Below are 24,736 nucleotides of genomic sequence, written 5' to 3' on the forward strand. Positions count from 1 at the left end.
TGAAAAATATTCCTTTGAAAGTATGTAAATGAAGGGCCTTTTCATAAAATAAGAGCAGAAATTAATGTATGTATGATTGCGACTTTCAAATAATTACAATGATTGTTGTGGAGGAATTGCATTGATCATCTCTTTTCCTGGTGTAATAAGCGAATGAGTATCGAATCGATCATTTAACCAACATCATTTGACAGCCGCATGCCTTTAAACATGTTATAATAAATTATAGCTGTCATAAGGTGTGAATACATGTATATAATTAACTGGATAATTATCTCTTTCATGTATTTGTGTAACTGAGAAATTTGAAACTGGCAATTTCTTGGTATTTAAACATATAAAAACACAATTGTATTGGGAATGCAACGGAATCAAAGGGGGAAACATCCTAATGAAGAATTAACAAACTTTGTAAAATATAATCGACATTTGTAAACGGTTCATAATTCATTACAATGTTGAGTGCAAATATATATTTGAAGAAAGAAATGATCAATCTATTGACAAAACAAACATTTCTAATTCTTTATATATTTATTTCATAAAGTGTGTATCAATTGTAAATATGTTCCACTATTTTCAGTTTTCTATGCCTGTGTGCAGTCATAGCCCCGTTTATATCTGCGTCTGTGCGGTGTTCAGTAGAACCAGTTGATGCTGCTGGGGGTTAAAGAGGGAACAGGTATCCATGTTTTTTTATATAAAAAATTCGACAGTCACTGTCAAGTGCATTTTTTTCCATCTTCCAAAGATGCGTTTCATCCAGGTCGGTATATGCATTGTATTTTCAAAATTTGTTCCTTCACTCAGGAAAGACAATGATGAGTGTTTTGAAACATTATGACATTTATAATTATACATCCCATGATTTTGTCACCCAAGATGTACCCCATTCATGGCGCGAAAATTCGATAGCCAGCATCCTGTGTATTTGAACTCATTGGCGCCATTATTGGCTCAGCACAGCTTACTGTAATTTTATTTTGAATAAATATTACCATGTTTGCGTGCATTTTCTTTGAAGAAGATGCAGGTTTAAGTGTGGTTGGAAAGGCAAACAAAAATCTCCAAGTTCATTGGAGATTTTAAAATGGAGGAAAAGGTGGAGATGAACTGGGGTAAACCAGGCAAGGATAGAAATGAATTGTGCCACGGAACCATAATCATAGTCAGCGGTAAGTTTATGATACTAATTAGCTTTCTTCATTCAACAATAAGAATGCATTTCACTCTACGTTTGAACTGTTATATATGTTTAATGCTTCTTGAGACCGAATTCAATATTATTATTTAGGTCATTAAGTACATTCTTTTTCTATGAGATCAATGATGTAAACAACAAAACAAGATGATACTATAGCTTAAAATCGTTCTCGTACGTTCTTGTAATAATCGGAAATGCAGAAGTGGCTTGCAAAAATGCATATATTATGGATAAATGAGATTTAGATAAGTAAAACTGGACCATAAAGATACAAATATCTTAAATGAAAATTAAAGTAGACATTATGAATGAAGGTTTTAGCCTGATGAAGGTTTCATTACTTTTTTATTATGATAATTTCTTTTGGATTGATACAGTACTGAAGATTGTTCATTAACTTTTATGTTCCAAGTTTTTTAATTTTTAATTTATCAGTCAATATCAAATTAGTAAATGCCAAATATGTTACATTCTTTAAACTACGTGAATTTAAAGAGTGAAATTTGACTTATGTCCCCTTTGATAAAAGCATATAACAATAATTCAATATTGTTTTAATATATAGAATAACTTGAAAAAAATGAAAAAGTGATAAAAGCAACATTATAAGAATATTTTTTAGCAGCATGGTTAATAAATAAATGATACATAATATATTTAAATTTTAACATAATTACCTGTTCTAAAGAATACTTCTTTATTTATATTACTGTCAGTATTATGAAACTAAAAATTAAAATTATATAATTTGGGTTACAGTGTAATCAACATGTTAAATTCGCATTATAAACAAACATAACAGATGCGAAATACATTTTGAATTTATTTATTATTAAACGTAAAACATTTTGTTATTAATTTAAAATAAGACCTGGATATATTGCATTAAGACTGAATTCCAATGTTTCCTTTAACAGATGTTACATCTCTTAATTAACTATACAGAATCAATAGGCTGAAATACTAAATCATGTAAAGTATCGAAACCATTATTCAAGTGTGCAGTGACATGAGATGAAAAGGATTGATATATATTATTAAAGGTGCATCATTGTGCAACATCAAATGTTATATTTTCGATCGTTTGTAATAATTATCAATTCAAAATATATTATAAATAATACATGACACATAATAAAAAATGAAGCAACTGTTTATCTTTGCTCACAAGGTTATATATTTACCATAGCAGGCAATTTTGTGTTGTCACAGATTTCGTACTTTATTGATAAAATGTCTGAGATGCATGTGATACGATACTGCAAATAAGACCAACAAGTTAATTTGCTGCCTTTTATTTTTGACTGGCATGGTACACCAGTCATGTCAGAAGAAGAAGGTGAATGCTTTTTTGGTATCAACAGTACAGTACATTGTTAACAATGGAAGGGACCCACTTGTGACAATCAGGTTAGAAATTATAAATTGATGAATAAATCGATAATTTTCATTGGGAAGGTTTTTTCAAGACAGCTATAATACAGAGGATTTATTAATCAGGATTTAATAAACTTTTGTTTGACAAAATTAATATTAAATTTTAAAATAATTTATATTTAATTTATATTGAGTAAATGCACATACATGATCTATATGACATTTACTATAATCTTGCTGTGTGTGTGTGTATTATAAGAAGCATAAATAAAAACAGTGCATTTACTGTGACTCCACAGTTTTAAATAATTTATATTTTAGATGAAGAGGAGTTTCTCACCAAACGGGCTACTGAGGCCAACCAAAAAATCTTGCAAAAACTGGAAACTAAACCAGACAGTGTGCCCAAAGAACTCTTCTCCTTTACACTGGATAACAAATCATCACCCGCCAAACACCATAGAATTCTGACAGCAAAGGTTTTGTTCTGTTTGTCCAATTGGGCAATATTGAAGCATGCCATGTCTTGTGAGTAAATTCTAATTGTAGGAACAATGTGAACTTCTAACCTGCCCTATTAATTTCCAGATTGTTGGATTGTGGATTTCTTTATTGAAATTGGATTAACAAGATTAATCCCAAACCACTGAACATTATGGGCAAATGAAAATTGGTTTAATATATGACCATGGTAGAATTTCAAATCCTATAATTTTTTTCAAATATTTATGAAACTTTTTAAAACATTTTGACTTTAAATTGGAATTTGTTTGTCTCTAACCCTGATAGGAGACATATTTTACCAACATAAATCTAATACTATTTCTTATTTATTTAGTACCAGTACCATCAGCTTAAGTTGTCAGCATACATAAGTAGTTGTGCTTGTCTGACATACAAGAATTTCTTAGAAAACTGATGGATCATTTTAGTGAAGGTGCATGCACACATCAGGGGAATGAGTATTTTGAGGTAAATGCCTTTTTTGCTTATTTTAATTTTTATAAAAATTGTTTTGGTACGCTTATACTTCTGATACACCACTTCAAAGAGGGAATACAATTACTATTATTTTAGTGACATCAGTTTTTGGCAGACACTTATTCTGACATATTCTAGGCATAATGGTTTAATAAATTGCAACCCAAGAGTACTTTTTAACATATTGTTTTTAGTAGAGCACTTTTGTCAGTTTGTCTTCAAAGTTATTTATCCTTAGCTAAAATTTTGTGTTAAGTATAAGAATTAGTGCTGTGATGAAATAGTTGGGTTATAATACAACAAATATAACATTGTCAAGATCATCATGCAATATTCAATGTATTTTATTATGGAAGTGCATGTTGATTGCTACTAGAGGAAAGAGTCTTCAGTTATCATATTGGATGTGTTATCAATATATTGGATGTTCAGTTTTTGTATAGCAGTTTCTGTATACTGGCAAACCATGTATCATACATTTCATCATTTGAGAGAAAGAGAGCATGATTGCAATGCAAAATATCTGACCTGTAATGCTCCAGCTAATTTTACTCCTTTGTTTTATTTTTGTTCAGCAGGTTAAGTTACTTTAGGCCTATGATTTGACCGTTCACAAAGATGGGCTATGAAAGGCCATTTCAGCTGCAAAGAAATCCCAGAAGCTGGGCTACACTCTTTGCTAAAAGTTGTTGTCTGAAGTTTTTAGTCTAAAGACATTGGCCAGTTCACGAGGACAGGGAGGGCAAACCATCAGCAAAGGTAGGTGACCTTCAACCATGCCTTGTGTGCAAGTAAAGGTAATTAAGATAGAAGCCTGTTGTTTGTTTTCTGTGGATAGATCTTTAAAAGTTCTTACTTTTTGCATAAGGTTATGTGTAATATTGTAATGTCAGCAAAATATTTTTCATTGAAGGACATCTTGCTCTCTTGGAAGCTTGGCATTAAGCCAGAACTAAAATTAGGACCCAGGACATGCAAGAGTGAAAATTGTAGATTTAAAATAGGCTTGGTGATTCAGTTAAAGACTGTAGAACCTTTATGTAGTGGAGTTGAGGCAGTAAGTAAAATATAATCATAAATGATTTATTAGAAAAACAGTACACAATCTATTTTCCAAATGTACAGTATTCTGAAAATCTAAACTGGATATGCACACTAAAATTAATGTATATATATATATATATATATATATATATATATTATTAGCTTGTTTAGAAAAATTAATTTTGCTTATATGAAGGGTGATAAGTTTGATTAACATAATAAGTATGATGAAATAATCAATATAACATGAACAAGATTAATTCATTGAAATAGATTAGGAAAATAAATGTTATCATTTCTACATTTAAGTTGATAGTTTTAATGAAAATGACTTCCTTCTTATGGAGTCTTTATTTTTTAGATTATGTTGTGGTTTGGTGTAAAAAGAATGGCCATCCGACACCTCTGGAACTATCTCTCAATGATGCTATAACAGAAAAGATCAGCTATGCCAAGAAGCAGATTAAAATGGCACTGAAGAAGCTTAAAAATGATAAAGCTAATAAAGGAAGGAATTGTTTCAATTTGCATGTATTTACCAGTACAATTATTAATTCTAAGAATAAAGACCAATTATTTATAAAATTATTAGATTCTTCTTTTATTTCTTTCTTGTTTAATGACATTCGTAAATATAGAATTCAAATTAAGTGTGGAAAACCTGTGACCATAACATTCTTCAAATGATCCTCTAGATGCATATTTTTGGAAGGAGACGGAAACCCAAATCATTTTTCCAGGCATCACTAGGTGTTAGCTAAAGTGTATTTCCAGGCATTGCTAACTTACATATTTCACCTCAAATTCCACCTGACTTACATCTCAGTTCCACCTGGTTTATGCCTCAGATCAAGCTAAAGCATTTCTCCAGGCATCAGCCTAGAGCATTATTTTCCAAGAGTCAAGCTAAAGCATTTTTCCAGGCATAAAAATAAAGTGTATTTCTGGGCATCACTAATTTACATATTTCACCTCAAGTTCCACCTGACTTATGTCTCAATTCCGCTTGGTTTATGTCTCAGATAAGTTAGTCTTATTAAATCTTACGCCTGGAATTTTTACAAATACGACGCCTGAAGTATGTCTGATGTACGGGTGAAAAATTTCGTACAGGTGGACTTTTGAATTGTAGACTTGAATTCTTGCCTTTGGGGTGAATTATTTTCAATCACAACATGAACAATCACATTAGAAGGGTTTCCTTCTTCATGAGTTATAACTACATCTCCAAGGTTAGGTTTCTGCCTCTTGAAGCACATGTCTTTGTTTTGCCTGTATTTAGTTTTTTTCTGAAGTTCTGAAGCAATTCTTCCTATACCTGACCCTTCAGAGTCAACAGGGCAAACTACTGCATCAATGTGTTTTAGTTTTAGAATGTCTCCTTCATAAATACGAACAGCTGGCTTCACTGAAACCTGGAATACAAACATAGTTTTGTATGTTGTAGTTTGGTACCATCCCATTCTGAATCATAGTTCTGAATGTATCCTGCATCAGCATAACAAGATTTGGGAGTTTGTCAATGAAGTGGATTTCTTTCAAGGCCCGTCCCTGTCTAGAATTTCTGCTGTAGTCAACAACAGCTTTGGCATATTGGACAGCACACATTTCTTGGGGCACAGCATACATGCCTGCAGAAAACAAGGCAACTGAATTAATACAATATATAGCAAAATAAAGCTTGCTTTCTGAAAATTCATTCACATTTGCAGATCCTAATTTTGACAATTTTGAGAAACATTTCCATCCATTCTGCCAAACACATTTCCAGGCTACTGATCAACTTTCAAAGCTCAAGTTCAGATACAGTGGAATAAATAAAAGGTCTCAAAGCATTTCAAAAGTTGCTTCTTGCTAAAGTGTAGAAGACTTAAATGTTATTGTGAATAAGACATGAAATGCATCAGCCAAACTGTGTATATTGCTTATAACCAGAGTACAACTAAAACTTCACAGATACATTTATTTCAGAGACACAGATATGCTATTGCATAATGCTTCTTGGCCAAACCTCTGTCTATCCAATTTCTTAGGAGTAATGAGTAGAACAAACAATGTAGACCCTAATCTACTGGTGCATTATGTGATGGAACATCAGGGTCCATGTTTTATGAAGTTGGAGCTGACTTATAAGTAGTGAGTATTGATGATATTTACTGTATACCATCCTCAAGATAAATTTCATCTTAAAGGAAAGTGTTCTAAGAATGGTGAATGCAATTCACATGATCAAATACCTGCATTTTCTACTTGAGGAACAGAGTAGTAAAACTGGAAAGGTGAGAATGAACCTAATGAAACAGAACTTGGTTTATAAGATATTATGTGTCCTTGTAGATTACTACTCTTAATTTTTGGAAAACAAATAAAGTCTACTCAGGTACAAGCTTTATACATAAAGCATGCAATGAAAAATTAGCATATAGCTTTAATGTACAATAAGAACTTAAATGTAATAAGTTTAACAATTTCATGACTGTACTGAATACTAGACAATTACTTCAAAGTAAAATCACAGTTCTAACTATTCTTGAACCTATATAACACTAAAAAAAAGTCTAGTCTCTCAATCCATGATAAACTCTGACCATGAAACATATTTACAAAACATATATGGCAATGTACTCTTCCACCATGTATAGATTAGGGTTAGAAATGCAATGTTTCTGAGGTAACCCAAACAAGGGAAATGATACACATCATTTCATGAAGCTGACAAATTGCCTGACTACCATGACAAGAAATGTAACTTGTTAAAGAAATCAGACAATTTTTTGCTGAAAATTCAAATTCTGAGATCATCTTTTGAAGTTTGATTTAAATATTTCTACTGCATCATGAAGAACTCAAGACAGCACTTTTAAATAAAATATACACAGTAAAACCTGAGTGACCTCTGCGAGAAGTGACCACCTGTTACATGTTCAGGCTCGAATAAACAGTAACACAAGAAAGAGTGAAAACAACAAGCTTTGAAAAATATAACAAATAATTTATTTCCTGGGAAAATACTATAAAAATGAAAAAATAGAAGAACTTATGGTTTCCAGAACAAAATCCAAAATTAATACAAGAATAATCCACGAATAAAGTTTTTGCAGTCCTAATATTGAAATGTTTTAATGATTTCAAGTTTGAGACCAAAGAAGAATCCAAGATGGAAAACGATGACGTATGCTGTAGCCTGTGACTTTTACATGTAAACAATATCACGTCATCCATAATTTCGCAATATATTTTGCAATTAGGCATTTCCAAAATTGTGAAATATTTAGTATTAATAGTGATGTTTAGAGAGATCTGAGAGTACAGGGTTTTAAACACTTGATCTCAAGTTGTTTTCTTCTGTTGTGACAAGAAATGAACTTTTGAATTTTTGAGTTACTAATTTTTCTCCAAATTATTTGGACTCTCAAAGATTAAATATTATATCTGGAATATCTGGAAATATTATTGTATTCATACAGAGCTCATAAAAAATTCTTGACAAAGGACATTTATTGAAAATTCTGTTTGGATTTCTAAGACCAGAGGATAAATTATTGTGTTTGTACAAGGAACTGAAGACATCAACACAATGCATAGCTCCTGTATGTCCTTGATAAAAACCAATCATTTTACTGCTAGAAAAAGTTGTTTACTTGACCCGCAATCAAGGCCAGGAACTGAGTCAAAAATAGAAACAACTGTTTCTATTGTTAGATATATTTAAAAACATTCAGGTCAAACTGAATTTTCTGGAAAATATCAAATTCCTTGAAAACAAAATTACATTATATTGTGTAATAAAATAAAAAGATTCCAAAACCCAGATACAATCAAACCAAACACAAATTAAGTCAAATATGATATTAAATCAAATATATGTAACACCACCTGTCATTTACAACTACATGATCATGCACATATCAATCTTGGGCCCTGAGTGCCCAAGTGGTCTAAAGCGCTCTCCATTACAGATCACTGCCATCTCACCTCTGTCTGCGTAGGTTCGAGTCTCGGATTCGGCCAATGTGGGTATGTGAGAAAGCTTGCCAGTAGCTTCTTGTGGGTTGTTGGTTTTTTCCGGGGTTTTCCTGGGTTTTTCCTAAACCATTAATACTGGCCACCATGTATAGCCTATTGTGTGCTGAAAAATGGTGTTAAACCCTACAACAAAAACAACAACATATCAATTTTATTTTATAAATGCAATGTTGTGAGTGACCACCTGCAGAACACAACCAGTGACTTCTAGATTTAGGCAAATATGTGTTTAGATGCTGCAAAAATAGAGATAAACTCGACAAAAATTAATTTAATCCTTTGTAACCATGAACAGGAGGGTCTGCTGGCAAAGTGCAGATTGTTCCACATAACACTTCTTTGAACAGCCAGCTTCAGGTAAACAGATATAAACACCACTAAACTTTTTTTGTCCTTTGTAAACATGACTGCTTAGAAGGATTTATTCTAAATAAAACAAAACTTGTGTCAGGCTACAGGTTCTGCTGGTAACATCATATGCTACAGACTGTAAACCAGACTAGAGTACATGTCCTATGCTACAGACTGTAAACCAGACTAGAGTACATGTCCTATGCTACTGACTGTAAACCAGACTAGAGTACATGTCCTATGCTACAGATTGTAAACCAGACTACAGTACATGTCCTATGCTACAGACTAGAAACCACACTACAGTACATGTCCTATGCTACAGACTGTAAACCAGATCAGAGTACATGTCCAATGCTACAGATTGTAAACCAGACTACAGTACATGACATGTCACAAATCAATGTAGTGCACAAGTCATATAAATCCCTGTTATGATTAAACATTCATTCTTCAAAGGAATGAGAATTATGGAGATACATAATCAATTAAAGGGTTTAAATTGCTTCTTTATCTTTTGTAAACAACCACACTACACCCATAATTTCATGATTATAATTTTTTTTAGAGGCTTTCTCTATAGCAGCATAGTACCTTATTTGTCTTTGGAGTCGATCAATAATACTTGGGGTGAATGAAGTATTTGTCTTTAATAAGTGATTATCATCTTCCTGATTGGTTGTGATTGTAAACAGTTCATGTTATTTGGTTGTGATTGTAAAAGGTTCATGTTATTTGGTTGTGATTGTAAATGGTTCATGTTATTTGGTTGTGATTGTAAACGGTTCATGTTATTGGTTGTGACTTTAAAACGGTTCATGTTATTTGGTTGTGATTGTAAAAGGTTCATGTTATTGGTTGTGACTTTAAATGGTTCATGTTATTTGATTTTGATTGTAAAAGGTTCATGTTATTGGTTGTGATTGTAAAAGGTTCATGTCATTTGGTTGTGATTGTAAAAGGTTCATGTTATTTGGTTGTGATTGTAAATGGTTCATGTTATTTGGTTGTGATTGTAAAAGGTTCATGTTATTTGGTTGTGATTGTAAAAGGTTCATGTTATTTGACTGTGATTGTAAACAGTTCATGTTTTTTGGTTGTGATTGTAAAAGGTTCATGTTATTTGGTTGTGATTGTAAACGGTTCATGTTATTTGGTTTGTTTTATGTTCTAGTCAATAAAAACCTCATACATCAAAACATCATTTGTTCACCAAGCTGTGAGACTGTTTGTTTACTGACTAGTTAATCTCTTTATGTCATTGGTGAATGAAGCCTTTGCTTTCTGTCTCAATACAAATTTATTCTGTTTATAGATTGGTTAATTATGTTTTATGATATCATTCACTGGTACATATATATTCAATTGTTAGTCAAAACTACCAGTGCAATTCCTACACAGGATATATAAAAGTTACCTTAGTTAATTTTGCAATTTACATACTACTATATGCATATGCGTGTATGGCCATCAAATATAATTGTAAATGTTGTTTGACAGATGCATATTATAATTGCTATAAAAAATTAGTGTGGGGTGAATTAAATGCAATATTTTAACAAAAATTAACATGAAAAAATGAAATACATATAGTTTCTTTTTAAGCAATGATGAATTTTGACCTTGAAAACTGGTCATCTTGCACAAACCTCTTATGAGATGACCTGTCTTAAGAGACTACCTTTTGCTGGCCGAAATAGTGATCTATCAAGACAGGCTTTACTGCATCTATAATAATTATATGTAAAACCTCAAAATATATAAAATATACATTGTGCATGGATATAATAACTAATAAATTCATGGACATACTTATTTCTGTAATTGTTTTAACTTGCTCTAGTTAAGGAGAACAATACCTGACTTGAATATACAGGTATGTTTTTTTAAACCTTTGACAACTAATTGCAAGAACTCCTCCATTATATGGTACAGGTGATGTTGCTATACATAGGCTAACAATACTAATAACTAACTGTATTCATCCTACACAAAAACATAGATATTGCAAGGTTTCAATGTCAACATTATCTTGAACATATGTTATTCAATATATAATAATTCTAGTGTATGTAATTACTACATCTACATCTATGATTCAAGGTTTCCATGTCAGCACTATCTTGAACATATCTCAATATTTAAATATATAATAATTCTAGTGTATGTAATTACTATATCTACATCTATGTTGCAATGTTTCAATGTCAGTACCATTGCCAATAAATGTTATTACAATGGTCCATATATTATTGGCTTATTTTTAACATTTTTTTTCTAGATATAATAATTCTAGTGAATGTAATAGCAACATCATTTGAATCATCATCATATCTATACATTCTTTCCAAACTGAGGTTTAATTGTTTTAAACAAATTTTAAAAGAAACCATTAGAAGTTTATTTAATTTTAGCAACGGCCGCTACATTTTGTATGCTGGATTATGATGCCCAACCAAATGATTATAATTATGATTGTCCGCTACTTTTAATGACAATATTTTGAGGATTCACCAATAAAAAAAACTTGAAAGGTTTTGATGCATACTGTATATGTGGTCAAACTCTAAAGTTTTATAAAGCTGTAAACTGCACTACAATGATCAATGCAGGGCAATACCATAAAGGTACTTATTGTCACTGTGATCAACACGTATAAATTCATATGTAAGATTTCTTAAAAGCAATGTAAGAGTTACAAGAACAAAAGAACCTTGAAGAGACTGATGCTGTACTGGGCAAACGGAGTTTCCAGGAATTCAAATAAAAGCACTGTTTCCTTTTAACTACTGGTTTTTGAAACCCATCCCTTGATATTCTTTAGCTATAAAAAGATTGTCAAATTAGCTGCTTTGTAGGTCAGCTTGGTACCAATTTTAATTAAAGACAAAGTAGACATTATTCTAAATACTGTAGTAGAAAAAACCCATATCATTCAGGAGGAATAGTGATAAGATTTTTAATACAATCATGGCAGCCATATTGGATGTATGACTAACACCACTTTTATTTATGACTAATGGTCATTTGGTCGAAACCCCATGCTGATATAGCCATGGATGGAGCAGAGATAACAATATTTTCATGATGGCCACCTCAGTGGCCTTATCAAGGATTTGTCATTTTACTGAAAGGCCAACTCAGTACTAAAAGAGCTCTTTTGATGAAAACCCCATGTTGAAATTACTGTCCATATATGAAGAGTAGTGAAAGAAGATTTTCAATATGGTCATATACTGGATGTCAGATAGCACCATTTTCATTTACGATAAAAATAAACATCATAAGAAGTCTTTTGGTGAAACCCCATGCTGATAAACAATAATTCAGGAAAAGCATTGATACAAGATTCTGAAGTTGGCCACTGTGGTGAAAACATCATATCAATATGAATTTTCATTCATAAGGAGTAGTGATAAAAAGATTTTCAAGATGGCCATTGTGGAAGACATTTTTGTACCTCACAGTGGTACCAGTTTCATTTATGACCAACTAGATATTATAAGATGTCTTCAAGTGAAAACCCCATGTTGATATGTCTATCCATTCAGGAGGAGTAGTAATAACAAGAATTTCAAGATGTCCATTTTGGTGGTCATATTGGGTGTCCAAGGGACACCATTTTTGTTTAGGAATAACTGGACAATGGGATGAATGTATGCGTGAAGTTTCACAACAATCTTCCAAGTAATTTAAAAGAGTAACAGTAACAATCATGCAATCCTCCAAGTAGTTAAGAAGGAGTAGCAATAACAAATTTATTCTAATGGAGGAACAGACAAAAGACCAATGACCATCCCATAAACTCTTTTGGTCTATGACCAGTAGAGCTAAAAATTACCTGAACTAACTTCAGGCAATGCAACTGTAGAAAGGCCATTCCTTTCAGCTTCTGTGAAACATCCATAGATAGCTGCATACAAGTCTTTCTCACATTGTTGTACTTTCTGAAGATTATGAGGTTGATAATCTGACCAGCATGGCCCCACTGTATGGATTACACATTTGTATGGAAGTCTACCTGCAGTTGTAGTCACCTGACAACCTACTGGGATCCTTCCCTGCTGCCTTATAATTGCATCCCCTTCCTTGACCAGTTCAGGGCCTGCAGCATCTGCTATCACCCTGGCAACCCCACCTTCATGCTGCATTCTGTCATTAGCAGCATTCACAATACAATCTACAGGAAGATTGAGAATATCTGCCTTGTATACAGCTACTTTAATATTTTCTTTGGTGTAAAATACTTCTACATCAGATGCATCCTTGGACCATGAAAACTCTTGTCCAATTTCCTTGAGCCATGAATATTTCTCTCTTATTTCTGCTGGCCTAGCTGATGAACGAAAACTTTCCTGAGATGTTTTTATTTTAACCATTTCATTAGTGTGGTATTCTGCCTTATCTAGTGCACCCTTGGACCACAAAATGTCTTGCCCAATTTCTGTTGACCTAAATGATGAACTAAAATTGTCCCGAGATGTTTCCAACAACTGGGTATTTACAGCAAATCGCTTCCTACTCCTCACACTTCCCTTCAACTTCCCTTTTTGAAATTTGAGATTGTGCTTAAATTTCATGATGTCATCCTGTTTGTCACTGTACACAACAACCAGACTCTTTTTCTCATCATAGACACAAACTGTATCTTCTGACTGCACATCTCCCATGACATCTTTCACAATTTTCTTTTCCTCATCATCTAAAGCAATCTCCACAGACTGTTTGTTTCTAAGGACATTTAGCTGACTAATTAGGTCTGTTTTGATTGAAGCTTTTTCTGTTGCTGGTCCATCTATTAAGATAGCACCATCATGCCATGAAAGTTGTACATTTTTTATCCTTTCAAAGCCATGTACAAGAATCTCTAATGCCTTGAATTCCACTTCAGAAACATTATTTAATGTATTAATTTGGTTATCACACCCTTCATGTAGAGAGTCAGAAGACATGCTATTTCTCTGTTTTTTCAGTGTGATATTCAGCCTTTTTTCAAAATCATCTAAATAGTTCTTTGCAATATCTATCTGGCGAGTAGTTACCCCATTGAGGTACGTCTTTTTATCATGTGTAGTGACCTCAACTCCAGTAACTTCTTGCAAATTGGTAAACAGCATTTCCATTTGATCTGCATTGTGTGCTCTCTCCACTAAACCATCAGGAACAAGAAATTTTACTTCCTGAAGTAAAAATAAGAATACATCTCTGGACTATAGATAGTAAATCAAAAATGTGTTTATATACTGATGTGTCAGTTTTAATGGGACAAATGTCTATACAGCAGATCAGTGTAGACAAACTGCTCTCTGAATTTCTTTGCATAAAATAATTGCCTAAATATTCCTTTCAATATACATTGGCAGAATATGTCTAAGAATGTAACAGAATCAATATACATCTGGCTAAGTTTGTCTAAGAATGTAACAGAATCAATATACATTTGGCAAAGTTTGTCTAAGAATGTAACAAAATCAATATACATTTGGCTAAGTTTGTCTAAGGATGTAACAGAATCAATAGACATTTTGCTAAGTTTGTCTAAGAATTTAATTGAAAAAAATGGAGTTGTTGTGAAAGAGTACTAAACCATTACACAGAAACAGATATATGAATAAAGATATGTAGCCTGATTTCAGCAAACAGCAAATTGGTCAGGCACAAAGACTAACTTTTGAGCCATGACACATCATCCCATGATTCACCTTAAAAATTTCCACAAAAATCTTTATAAATTTTCCAGTCATATGAAGGAAATAGCATACATGAAATTGAAAAGGACTATTTGTCTGATGTAAATGCTATGTGTGAGCACAATGTAAACACAACCAGCTTATGACCAAGCAAAAATTATGCTAATTAATTTATATTGGGAAAATCCAGGCCGTGGTCATCTTTCCATTAAAATTAAAATTAAACATTTTTGCCTATGAAACTAACTGTACTAGTTTTTCTTTCAGAGGCAAAGAAAGAAGACTGAAATTCATCAAATTTGAATAAATCCTCTAATTTTCCTAAAGGAGTCACAACAATTATTCCATTAAGTGATTTGCAAAATAAAACAACTGCATTTTAATCCTTCATGACCCATTAGTATTTGCTGACAAATCTGCAACAAAGTAGTACTAAATAATTTAGTTACAAATCAAGACAGACATATATGAATAAAATATACTGAAAACAGCCTGGGCATAATTTATTGGCACCTTTTATTTAACATTTAAACCATGATTTGGCCAAAAATATGAGAAATCTCTAGTCTGACAAACATAAGTGACTCTTTCCATATTTTGGAAGGTTAAATTTCCAGCACAAACATTCCCAGAAAAATGTGTGTGTGTGTGTGTGTGTGTGTGTTTGTGTGTGTCTGTGTGTGTGTCCTCCTGATGTATCCAATGGTAATATTTTTGTCAAATTGAAAAGCACTCCATTGTGTCATTTGCTTTTAAGAATATTGATAACATTAGATTGATCCTTGGCCAAGATCACTAAAATTTTAGGGACCATGATACATAAACCAGCTGCAGACCTATTATCTTAGGAGGGAAGTATATGTCATAAAGAAATATTCTGGGAAGGAAAACAAAGGGACCGGTTCCAGGGACCTTGTGTGTTCAAGACACTGTAAAATTATAAAATGCAAATAGCAAAGAGCAGCTATTGAATAAGAATAATAAACAGTTTTTTCTTTCAAATTCTTCTTGATTTGTTACAGAAAAATAAACACCTACACTATGGAGGATACAGAAACTCATAAAAGCCTTTACAAATTTTGGATGGTTGGGGAGGGGTTGGGCTCTTCAAAGGCTGAGAGCTTAACATAGATAAAGGATGGAGAAGTACCCACAAATAAAACCATATACAGTTCACCATTTGTAAAAGAACTTTAATAAATGGTCTAGCTGTTGTGGAATGTGATCAGTGGATTATAGATCAGTATGACGAAAATATGCAATGAAAAAATGGGATGCATGAAAATAAAATAAGCAATGGAATTTTTTAAAATTTAATTCTTCATTGAAAAAATCAAAAGAAGCTTTAATCATCAGATGCCTATGTATCTGTTTGAACTTCACAACAGAAAATTGAATTAATTTTCAACATTAACGTTACTAATAGTATGATACGTGCCTTTTTGAGAGAGTATGCAATGATTGCATGCAAATGAAACTGTCACATTAAATAACATTCATTGCCAATTTTTTTGATAGTATAAAGCTTTAACACAGTGGAAACAAAGTAAGCCATGGAAATTATTTATTTGTAAGTGATTCGCTTAAACAAACTGACTTAATTAAATAAATAAATTACTACATTCAACATTCAGTTTAACTGTAATTTGTTGTTTGCTTTTATATGTTTGTGTTGTTATTGTTATTGATTTTCCAAGGAATTGTGTGTTCATTATTATATTATTCCCAAATTATTGTCTTCTACTTTTTTTTTAAAGTTTCAATTGCAAGTTTCTGCACAGGTTATTACATGCCCTTTGATATATGATTGTATCCATTGCGCCTAACAATTAACCGTTAATTACTTTATCACACATTTATTTAGGGCATTTAATTGCAAAGTTTGCCCATGGCATGAAGTATAATTTCATTCACTTTGTTCTGTTTTGCAATCTGTGAATGTCGACCAATGAAAATACCTATCGTAAATGCTTCTAGTGCAATCTCTATACATTAATGAGTTTAGAAAGGTTAGTCAGATAATGAGGTCACCGAAAGGGTCTATAGGTCTACATTTCTGAGAGAAAATATACTGTTTTAATCAATGGATATTAAATTTAAATTCATTAGAGATAGGCTTTAGGGTTAAACACTTGCTTTAGTAACATCTCTATCACCAACAGATGAGAACCATAATAGATCAAAAATAGCTGTTGTTGTTAAAAAGACAATACACATATCCAAGGAAGAAAATGACTTTAAAATAAAAAAAATTCCAAGAGCAGCATATTATTTCATGTACCATACATGTACCCTTTCCATGTCGACCAAACTAGCATTAATCTAATTTTAGTACCTTGCACTAAAAGTTCAGCATTTAAGCTTTTTGTGTCAAAATTTGATGGGTATTGAAATTACACAGTTGTGTATTGACCTATTTCAGTATTTTTTAATTTCATTACGAATTTATTATTTAATTTCATTATGGACTTATTATTTAATTTCATTATGGACTAAAATGAATCCAAATATTTTATTTATGGCAAAATCCCTTTACAGAATGATGGCGGTGGTCCACAGAATGCCATCATGCTATGTACGATATCATGCGATTGCCCAACAAGTCAGTTATTGGAAGATAATGATGCATGTACATACATTCCACCACAAATGATATAATGTCTGACAGCAAAAACAAAAATATCCGAAAATGTATACAGCTACAATCAAACCTGCTATTATGGTCACCTTTATACAACAGCCACCTGGTCTCAATGGTCATTCCCATTTCCCCCCATGAATTTTTGTCTCCAATAAAAGTCATGTATGAAATGGACACCTACTTTTCAGTCAACAGTTAGGTATTTCCTAACCAAACTGTTTTCACTGCTTAAAGTGGTCAAGACAGCATACTGAGTACACAAATGAAATGTTTGTTTTCATAAAGAAATATTTTAAGGTGCAGGCATTTCATGTGAACTGATGAGTAAACATTAATTACATTGCTTATATTCACTGTACTCAAAGTCAAACTGTTGGTCTAATTTAACATAGCTAAGTGCTGTTCCAAAGTACCCTGGCATATAGTTTTAGAAAGATGCCTTCCTTGGGTACAATGTACGGTTAAACAGAACAGCCCTAATCTCCACCGTTATTTAAAACATTTGAAAAACAAGACAATATAGCTTAGAAATTAATTCCTGGAGTAAATTTTTAAAGTTAATCACCATTATTAATCCCCTCTATCTACCCAAAGCATTTAACACAAACATGCAATGTTACCCTGAATTAGCATTAGTTGATCAAATCTGACTTATTAAACAATATGTTATATGTGTTTAGTACATAACAATAACTTGGGAATCAAGATCATAGTAAGCACTTTAACAATAAAATTTGAAGCATGATCTTTGCACATAGGGTATATAATGCAAAATGTCAGATTCATCTTGTAAATACTGCTACTTTTTTTAGTCACTCATAAGTCTGACTCTCTCTCTCTCTTTCTAATATATATATATATATATATATATATATATATATATATATATATGCACAACTTTCTCATTATGTAAAGTCCTTATGTGCTCCATGTAGCTGAAACCTGAAACAGCACCACATAAATAAAAATGGCCATTAAAACTGTAACAATTTATACTAACAACCTAAAGTAGCATTAATGTCTCAATAAAAAAGATACTGACCATATATCAATAAAGAATTAAAAATTGCAACATGAAATACAACTTCAAAATGTGGAACTGTACCTTTGGCTGTAGTTGTTCAACTTTTAATGGTTTCAAACGAGGCGTCAATGTTTTAACATCTGAAAACAGAAAAAGCACAATGGTTGAGTATCACAAAAGATGCTGTGCTGAGATACCTGATGGTAGCCATAAATTTCTATCAAACGACTGACTAATGGATATGAAACATCTCCATGGCTTGAGGATACAGAATTAGTAGCAATGTCACATCAGACCATCAAAATAGGTTTTGGAACACAAATTCTTCAACAATTACACATTCATTAATGTACACCTATCTCTCAGTAATTTGCAAACAGTGGGTCCCAAAGCAGAGAGATATAATCAATATCATGAGGTAGTGAGAGACCTTTGAAAAATTAAGGGATTCCATCTCGACTGGAGAGTGATGGTGAGAAAACAAAGAGTGCAGAGTGGTGACAGCGGGGTGGGCAGTTTAATGGTTTAATACTTGTTTTGTCAATAAAATCCTTTTTTAATGAAATTGTTTGCTTTTGTGTCCAAATTACCTTTATTTTCAAGATAATCAAACTCTGAAACATCATTAAGGACATTACTCTAAGAGATTTCAACATTTATCACCACATGTACCTTCAGAAACAACGAGTGTTTAATCACTTCCTTTTGCATATGAATGTAGAAATATTCAAGTGTTATTGTCAATGTACAACAAAACAATTTCCTTGTTTTAAAACTTTCAATATTTATTTCATGAAACAAATAACTGTTGACATTGAAACTCTGTTCAAATGCATTGTTCGATTAGTAAAATAATGAAGCAATGATTTCATGACAGTGACATATCTGCATATCTTTCAGCAAACCTCTGAGTGCCAATTCAAGAATTTAAAGTTTACTACAAAACGTTTGAAATCACTTCTCCATAATGAACCATATATGGAAAACTACTTTTCATTTAATGAGTAAGCCCTTTGTTTGCATTATTTGCAGTAATGGACATCTGTGAATTAGTAGGATACACCATTGAATAATGTTCAATACGTTAACTGTGTTATTTACATCATACAATTTATAAGAATTTTTGTTTGGTCACTTAAAAGGAGTTGACCTGACACAATACTGTGACCACTAGTTATTGCCTTAACACATTAACCCCTGGTGATGAGTTTACGTGGCAGGAGGTAGTAGCCTACTGCCAAGCTCTGTAGCGTCAAGGTGATGTATGTTACACTAAAGTGGATGGTATTACAGAAAGGTAGATAGAAGTAGCTCTACAATTATACCAAATAATCTGGAAGTTTGAGTTGCACTACAAAATATAGAGGAACAAACCTCAGTTTTTGGACCCAATTTCTTTCCACCTAAAATTCACCCATGGTCGGAATCCGATTTTTGTCTGGATTTTAAATGTTTTGGTCTCAGATCTAAGGCAGACTGGTATGAATTGCTAACAGACAGATGAACCTTTGCAAAAAGTAGGATAAGATGGGCATTTGAAATAAAGAGTGGTCTCAATATGGAAATAATGGGTCCATTAAGCAAAAAAAATAAAAAAATAAATAAAAAAGAACTCCAACTTTCACCTATCTGCTCAAGCACGGGGCAAATAGGCAATGAAAAACAATGTTTCTAACACAGCTAGGCATTATGTTATTGGAAAATCACCTGGAAGTTGATTTATTAGGATTTATTCAGAAATAGCTACTTGAATTTCAGGTGAAAACTACATAAACCTCCTGGGGTTAATATGTTAAAAATCTTCTACCGGTACCTCATCATTTGATTTGACATAAAAGACACAGCTAACATAATAATACAATGCATGTCTACCTATAACTGATTGTAACAATACAACAACCACGTCAACAAATAGGAGACCAAAACTCAGTTGACACCTAACTAGAAGGTTCTCACATACGTGCTCATGGACATAGCTGGGAAGGTAGATTGAACTTTCCACATTTTAATACAAGAGGACATAATGCATTTATGATGATTACAGCAAAACCAAAATAAAAGAGAGAACTAAAATAGGAATTTCATTTAAGCAAACTTATTAAATCGGTATTTCAGTACGTATTACTAACATTTTCAGGGTTCAAAATTTTGTTGAATATTGTTATTAACCAAGAAAATGTAACAAAATATGTAACGTTTTATTACAAGTTGCAAATTTTATGATGTTTGTTCCAATTTCCAGGCACCAACTGCTGTTTTCAATGAATAAGCAAGTGATATATCAAAGTTTTTTTTAACCAGTTTTGATCACAATTTTCTTCATCTTTATTAGGGGACAATTTTCTAGAAGAACAAATGGGATCCATGCCTAACTCAGTGTTCTAAATGGGTTTATGAATTACTAAGGGAGATGTGTATACTGAAGCTAGGTTAGCATGCAGGTGAACAGGATGGTACTGAGTGAAGGGCATGTAGCAGTGAATGTGAATTAAGAATGTATTCTAACTGCAAAGTCCTTCTTGAGTCAAAAGTAGGTCACATTAAATTCCATGAGCACAGTAACCCTATTTTAGTACTACAAGATACATCTTAAATACACCATTATGAATTTGAAGTATGGTTAAACAGATAATGGAAGATATAATGAACAAACATCTGAAAGAACTAAGGCAAGTGAAATATAGAAAATAAATCAAAGTGACCTACATTTGGTTATATCAATTAAAGGATCCAATATAATGTTGGTGTCATAAATAACGAGAGAAAAATTACAAAGTCATTCAGGTGTGTAAATTAGACAACAGTTACCTACAAATGAGTCAAATCGTTTTGAGATACATCATTCACCATATTCAGTTTTGTTTAGTACAAGTAAAATATGACTCAAGATAACGTAGGGTGTTAAGAACTCAATCAAAAATATAAAAGGTTATTTTCCTGAGAAGCCATACCATGATAACAGTTTGTATGAGTGTAAGTGAAATAGCATCTGAGAGATGATGGATCGAGTGATAAAACATTCAATAAATGAATGAAACCAGAATGGGTCAAAGGTTAATACTATAATGGCTAGAGGATTCAAAGAGCCATTAACATAATGAACATGAACAACAATAAAACTTCAAATACTGGAACACAAAAGGTCATTCACCCTGACATACATCTGCACTGCATACATCAGTCTTACCTGGTGTTACTTCGACTGCATACATCTCCTTTAACATTGTCATACATTACTTAGACTACATCAGCCTTAATACTGCCATACATTATTTAGACTGCATACATCTTCTTTAACACTGCCATACATTATTTGGACTGTATACATCTCCTTTAACAAGCCATACATTATTTAGACTGCATACATCTCTTTTAAAAAGCCATACATTATTTAGACTGCATACATCTCCTTTAACATTGCCATACATTATTTAGACTGCATACATCTCCTTTAACAAGCCATACATTATTTAGACTGCATACATCTCCTTTAACAAGCCATACATTATTTAGACTGCATACATCTCCTTTAACAAGCCATACATTATTTGGACTGTATACATCTCCTTTACATTATTTGATGTGATGTGATGTGATTTTGATTTTTAATGTAGCTTTAACAATTTTTCAGTCATATCGCTACGATGTCTGCAATGTGGCAGTTTATAGTGATGTCTAGCACTGGGGCATCATGCTGCAGACATGTAGCATGATGTCCCACCCAATCACATTATCCTGACACCAGGCCGACCAGTCCTAACACTAACCTCTTAATGCTGAACGCCAAGCGAGGCAGCTGTTAGTACCATTTTTTAAGTCTCTGGTAAGATTCGGCCGGGGATCGAACCCACGACCTCCCGCATCCAAGGCGGATGCTCTAACCACTAGGCCACCAGGGCGGTTACATTATTTGAACACCATACATCTAACTGCATAAATCTGTCTAACACCAACATACATTATTTAGACTGCATACATCAGCCTTAACACTGTCATACATTATTTAGACTGCATACATCTCCTTTAACATTGCCATACATTATTTGGGCACCATACATCTGCTTTAACACTGCCATACATTATTAGACTGTATACATCTGCCTTAACACTGCCATACATTATTAGACTGTAAACATCAGCCTAACACTGCCAAACATTACTAGACTGCATACATCTGCCTTAACACTGCCATACATTATTAGACTGTAAACATCAGCCTTAACACTGCCATACATTATTAGACTGTATACATCTGACTTAACACTGCCATACATTATTAGACTGTACACATCAGCCTTAACACTGCCATACATTATTTAAACTGCATACATCTGCCTTAACACTGCCAACATTATTTAGACTGCATACATCTGCCTTAACACTGCCATACACTATTTAGACTGCATACAACTGCCATACATTATTTAGACTGCATTGTTCTCCTTTAAGATTGCCATACATTATTTGGACATGGTACACACTGCCATACATTATTAGACTGCATACATCTGCCTTAACACTGCCATACATTATTAGACTGTAAACATCTGCCTTAACACTACATACATTTTTAGACTCTAAACATCTGCCTTAACACTGCCATACATTATTAGACTGTAAACATCAGCCTTTAATACTGACATACATTATTAGACTGTATACATCTGCCTTAACAATGCCATACATTATTAGACTGTAAACATCAGCCTTAATACTGCCATACATTATTAGACTGTATACATCTGCCTTAACAATGCCATACATTATTAGACTGTATACATCTGCCTTAACACTGCCATACATTATTAGACTGTAAACATCAGCCTAACACTGCCACACATTATAGACTGTATACATCTGCCTTAACACTGCCATACATTATTAGACTGTATACATCTGTCTTAACACTGCCATATATTATTAGACTGTAAACATCAGCCTAACACTGCCATACATTACTAGACTGCATACATCTGCCTTAACACTGTCATACATTATTAGACTGTATACATCAGCCTTAACAATGCCATACATTATTAGGCTGTATACATCTGCCTTAACACTGCCATACATTATTAGTCTGTAAACATCTGCCTTAACACTGCCATACATTATTAGACTGTATACATCTGCCTTAACAATGCCATACATTATTTGACTGTATACATCTGCCTTAACACTGCCATACATTATTAGACTGTAAACATCTGCCTTAACACTGCCATACATTATTAGACGGTAAACATCAGACGTAACACTGCCATACATTATTTAGACTGAATACATCTGCCATACATTATTTAGACTGCATACAACTCCTTTAAGATTGCCATACATTATTTGGACATGGTACACACTGCTATACATTATTTAGACTGCATACATCTGCCTTAACACTGCCATACATTATTAGACGGTAAACATCTGCTTTAACAATGCCATACATTACACTGGTCAACAGTGAAATCATTACTGACTTGAAAAGGCCCTAATCTGTAGTATTTTGGTGTGCCGAACACGAATATAACCGTGAAAAATTTGTATTGGCTCTCGTTTTGAAGATATTCATATACCTCATTTTCTATGTTTCACTGTGTAAATTTCTCCAGTAGGACTGCAGCAACATCCGGAATAATGATGTAACATTGCATAATACCATCATGCTCACATCATCCACAGTTGATTGCATCATTTTCTGATGCAATGCAATACTAATGCCATTCGGCTGCTGAAGTAAGTTGACGTCAGCAGTGTACTATACATGTGTAGGCCTATTATACTAATGCCAGGCGGCTGCTGAAGCTGACGTAAGCAGTGTACTATATAAAGCCCAATCAGATAGGTTCAGCATTTAAAATATTTTAGACGTTGTGCGAGACAGTTCAAGCTACTGTTACATAAAACTTATTATTTTATCCATTTACGTACAATAAAGAACAGTAATGCCTCGAAAGTGTGTTAATACCGCGGACAATTTTTGCTATATTTGTGGGGAAGTGACATTTGCCAACCAGAAGAAAAGTATCAATTCTCAAGTGAAGAAGGCATATCATCTTTACTTCGGATGCAAGGTTGGTGACCAAGACAAGCCTTGGGCTCCGCATATATGCTGTGCTACATGTACAACACAGCTTTCACAGTGGTTGAATTGCAAAAGGTCATCAATGCCGTTTGCAGTCCCAATGGTGTGGAGAGAGCTAAGCAACCACCTAAATGACTGTTACTTCTGCTTGGTTCCTCCTCTTTCCGGCGGAATAACGAAGCGAAAGAAGTCGAGAATAGTCTACCCAAACATTCCGTCTGCATTGAGACCAGTTCCACATGGTGAGGGACTTCCTATTCCAGAACCTCCAGCAGAATATTCTCTTGATTCATCTGACGAAGACAAAGGTGAGTCG

General features: G+C 33.1%; 1 protein-coding gene across 2 annotated transcripts in view; it reads right to left on the reverse strand.

Annotated features, from left to right (window-relative positions):
- Positions 1 to 5,191: 5,191 nt before the first annotated feature.
- The window catches only part of LOC149795867 (uncharacterized), a 108,397-nt gene continuing 88,852 nt past the window's right edge, over positions 5,192 to 24,736 (reverse strand). For both annotated transcript variants that reach the window (XM_089965787.1, XM_089965788.1), the window contains 3 exons: positions 18,420 to 18,478; positions 12,825 to 14,163; positions 5,192 to 6,237 (listed from right to left, as the gene is read on the reverse strand). In XM_089965787.1, the coding sequence (XP_089821913.1) occupies positions 5,990 to 6,237; positions 12,825 to 14,163; positions 18,420 to 18,478 (1,646 nt within the window). In that variant the 3' untranslated portion in view covers positions 5,192 to 5,989. The remainder of the gene's footprint in view (positions 6,238 to 12,824; positions 14,164 to 18,419; positions 18,479 to 24,736) is intronic.

Source organism: Sinohyriopsis cumingii, chromosome 7 (genome assembly GCF_028554795.1).
Source record: "Sinohyriopsis cumingii isolate HCF-2022 chromosome 7, ASM2855479v2, whole genome shotgun sequence".
NCBI classification, from domain to species: domain Eukaryota; kingdom Metazoa; phylum Mollusca; class Bivalvia; order Unionida; family Unionidae; genus Sinohyriopsis; species Sinohyriopsis cumingii.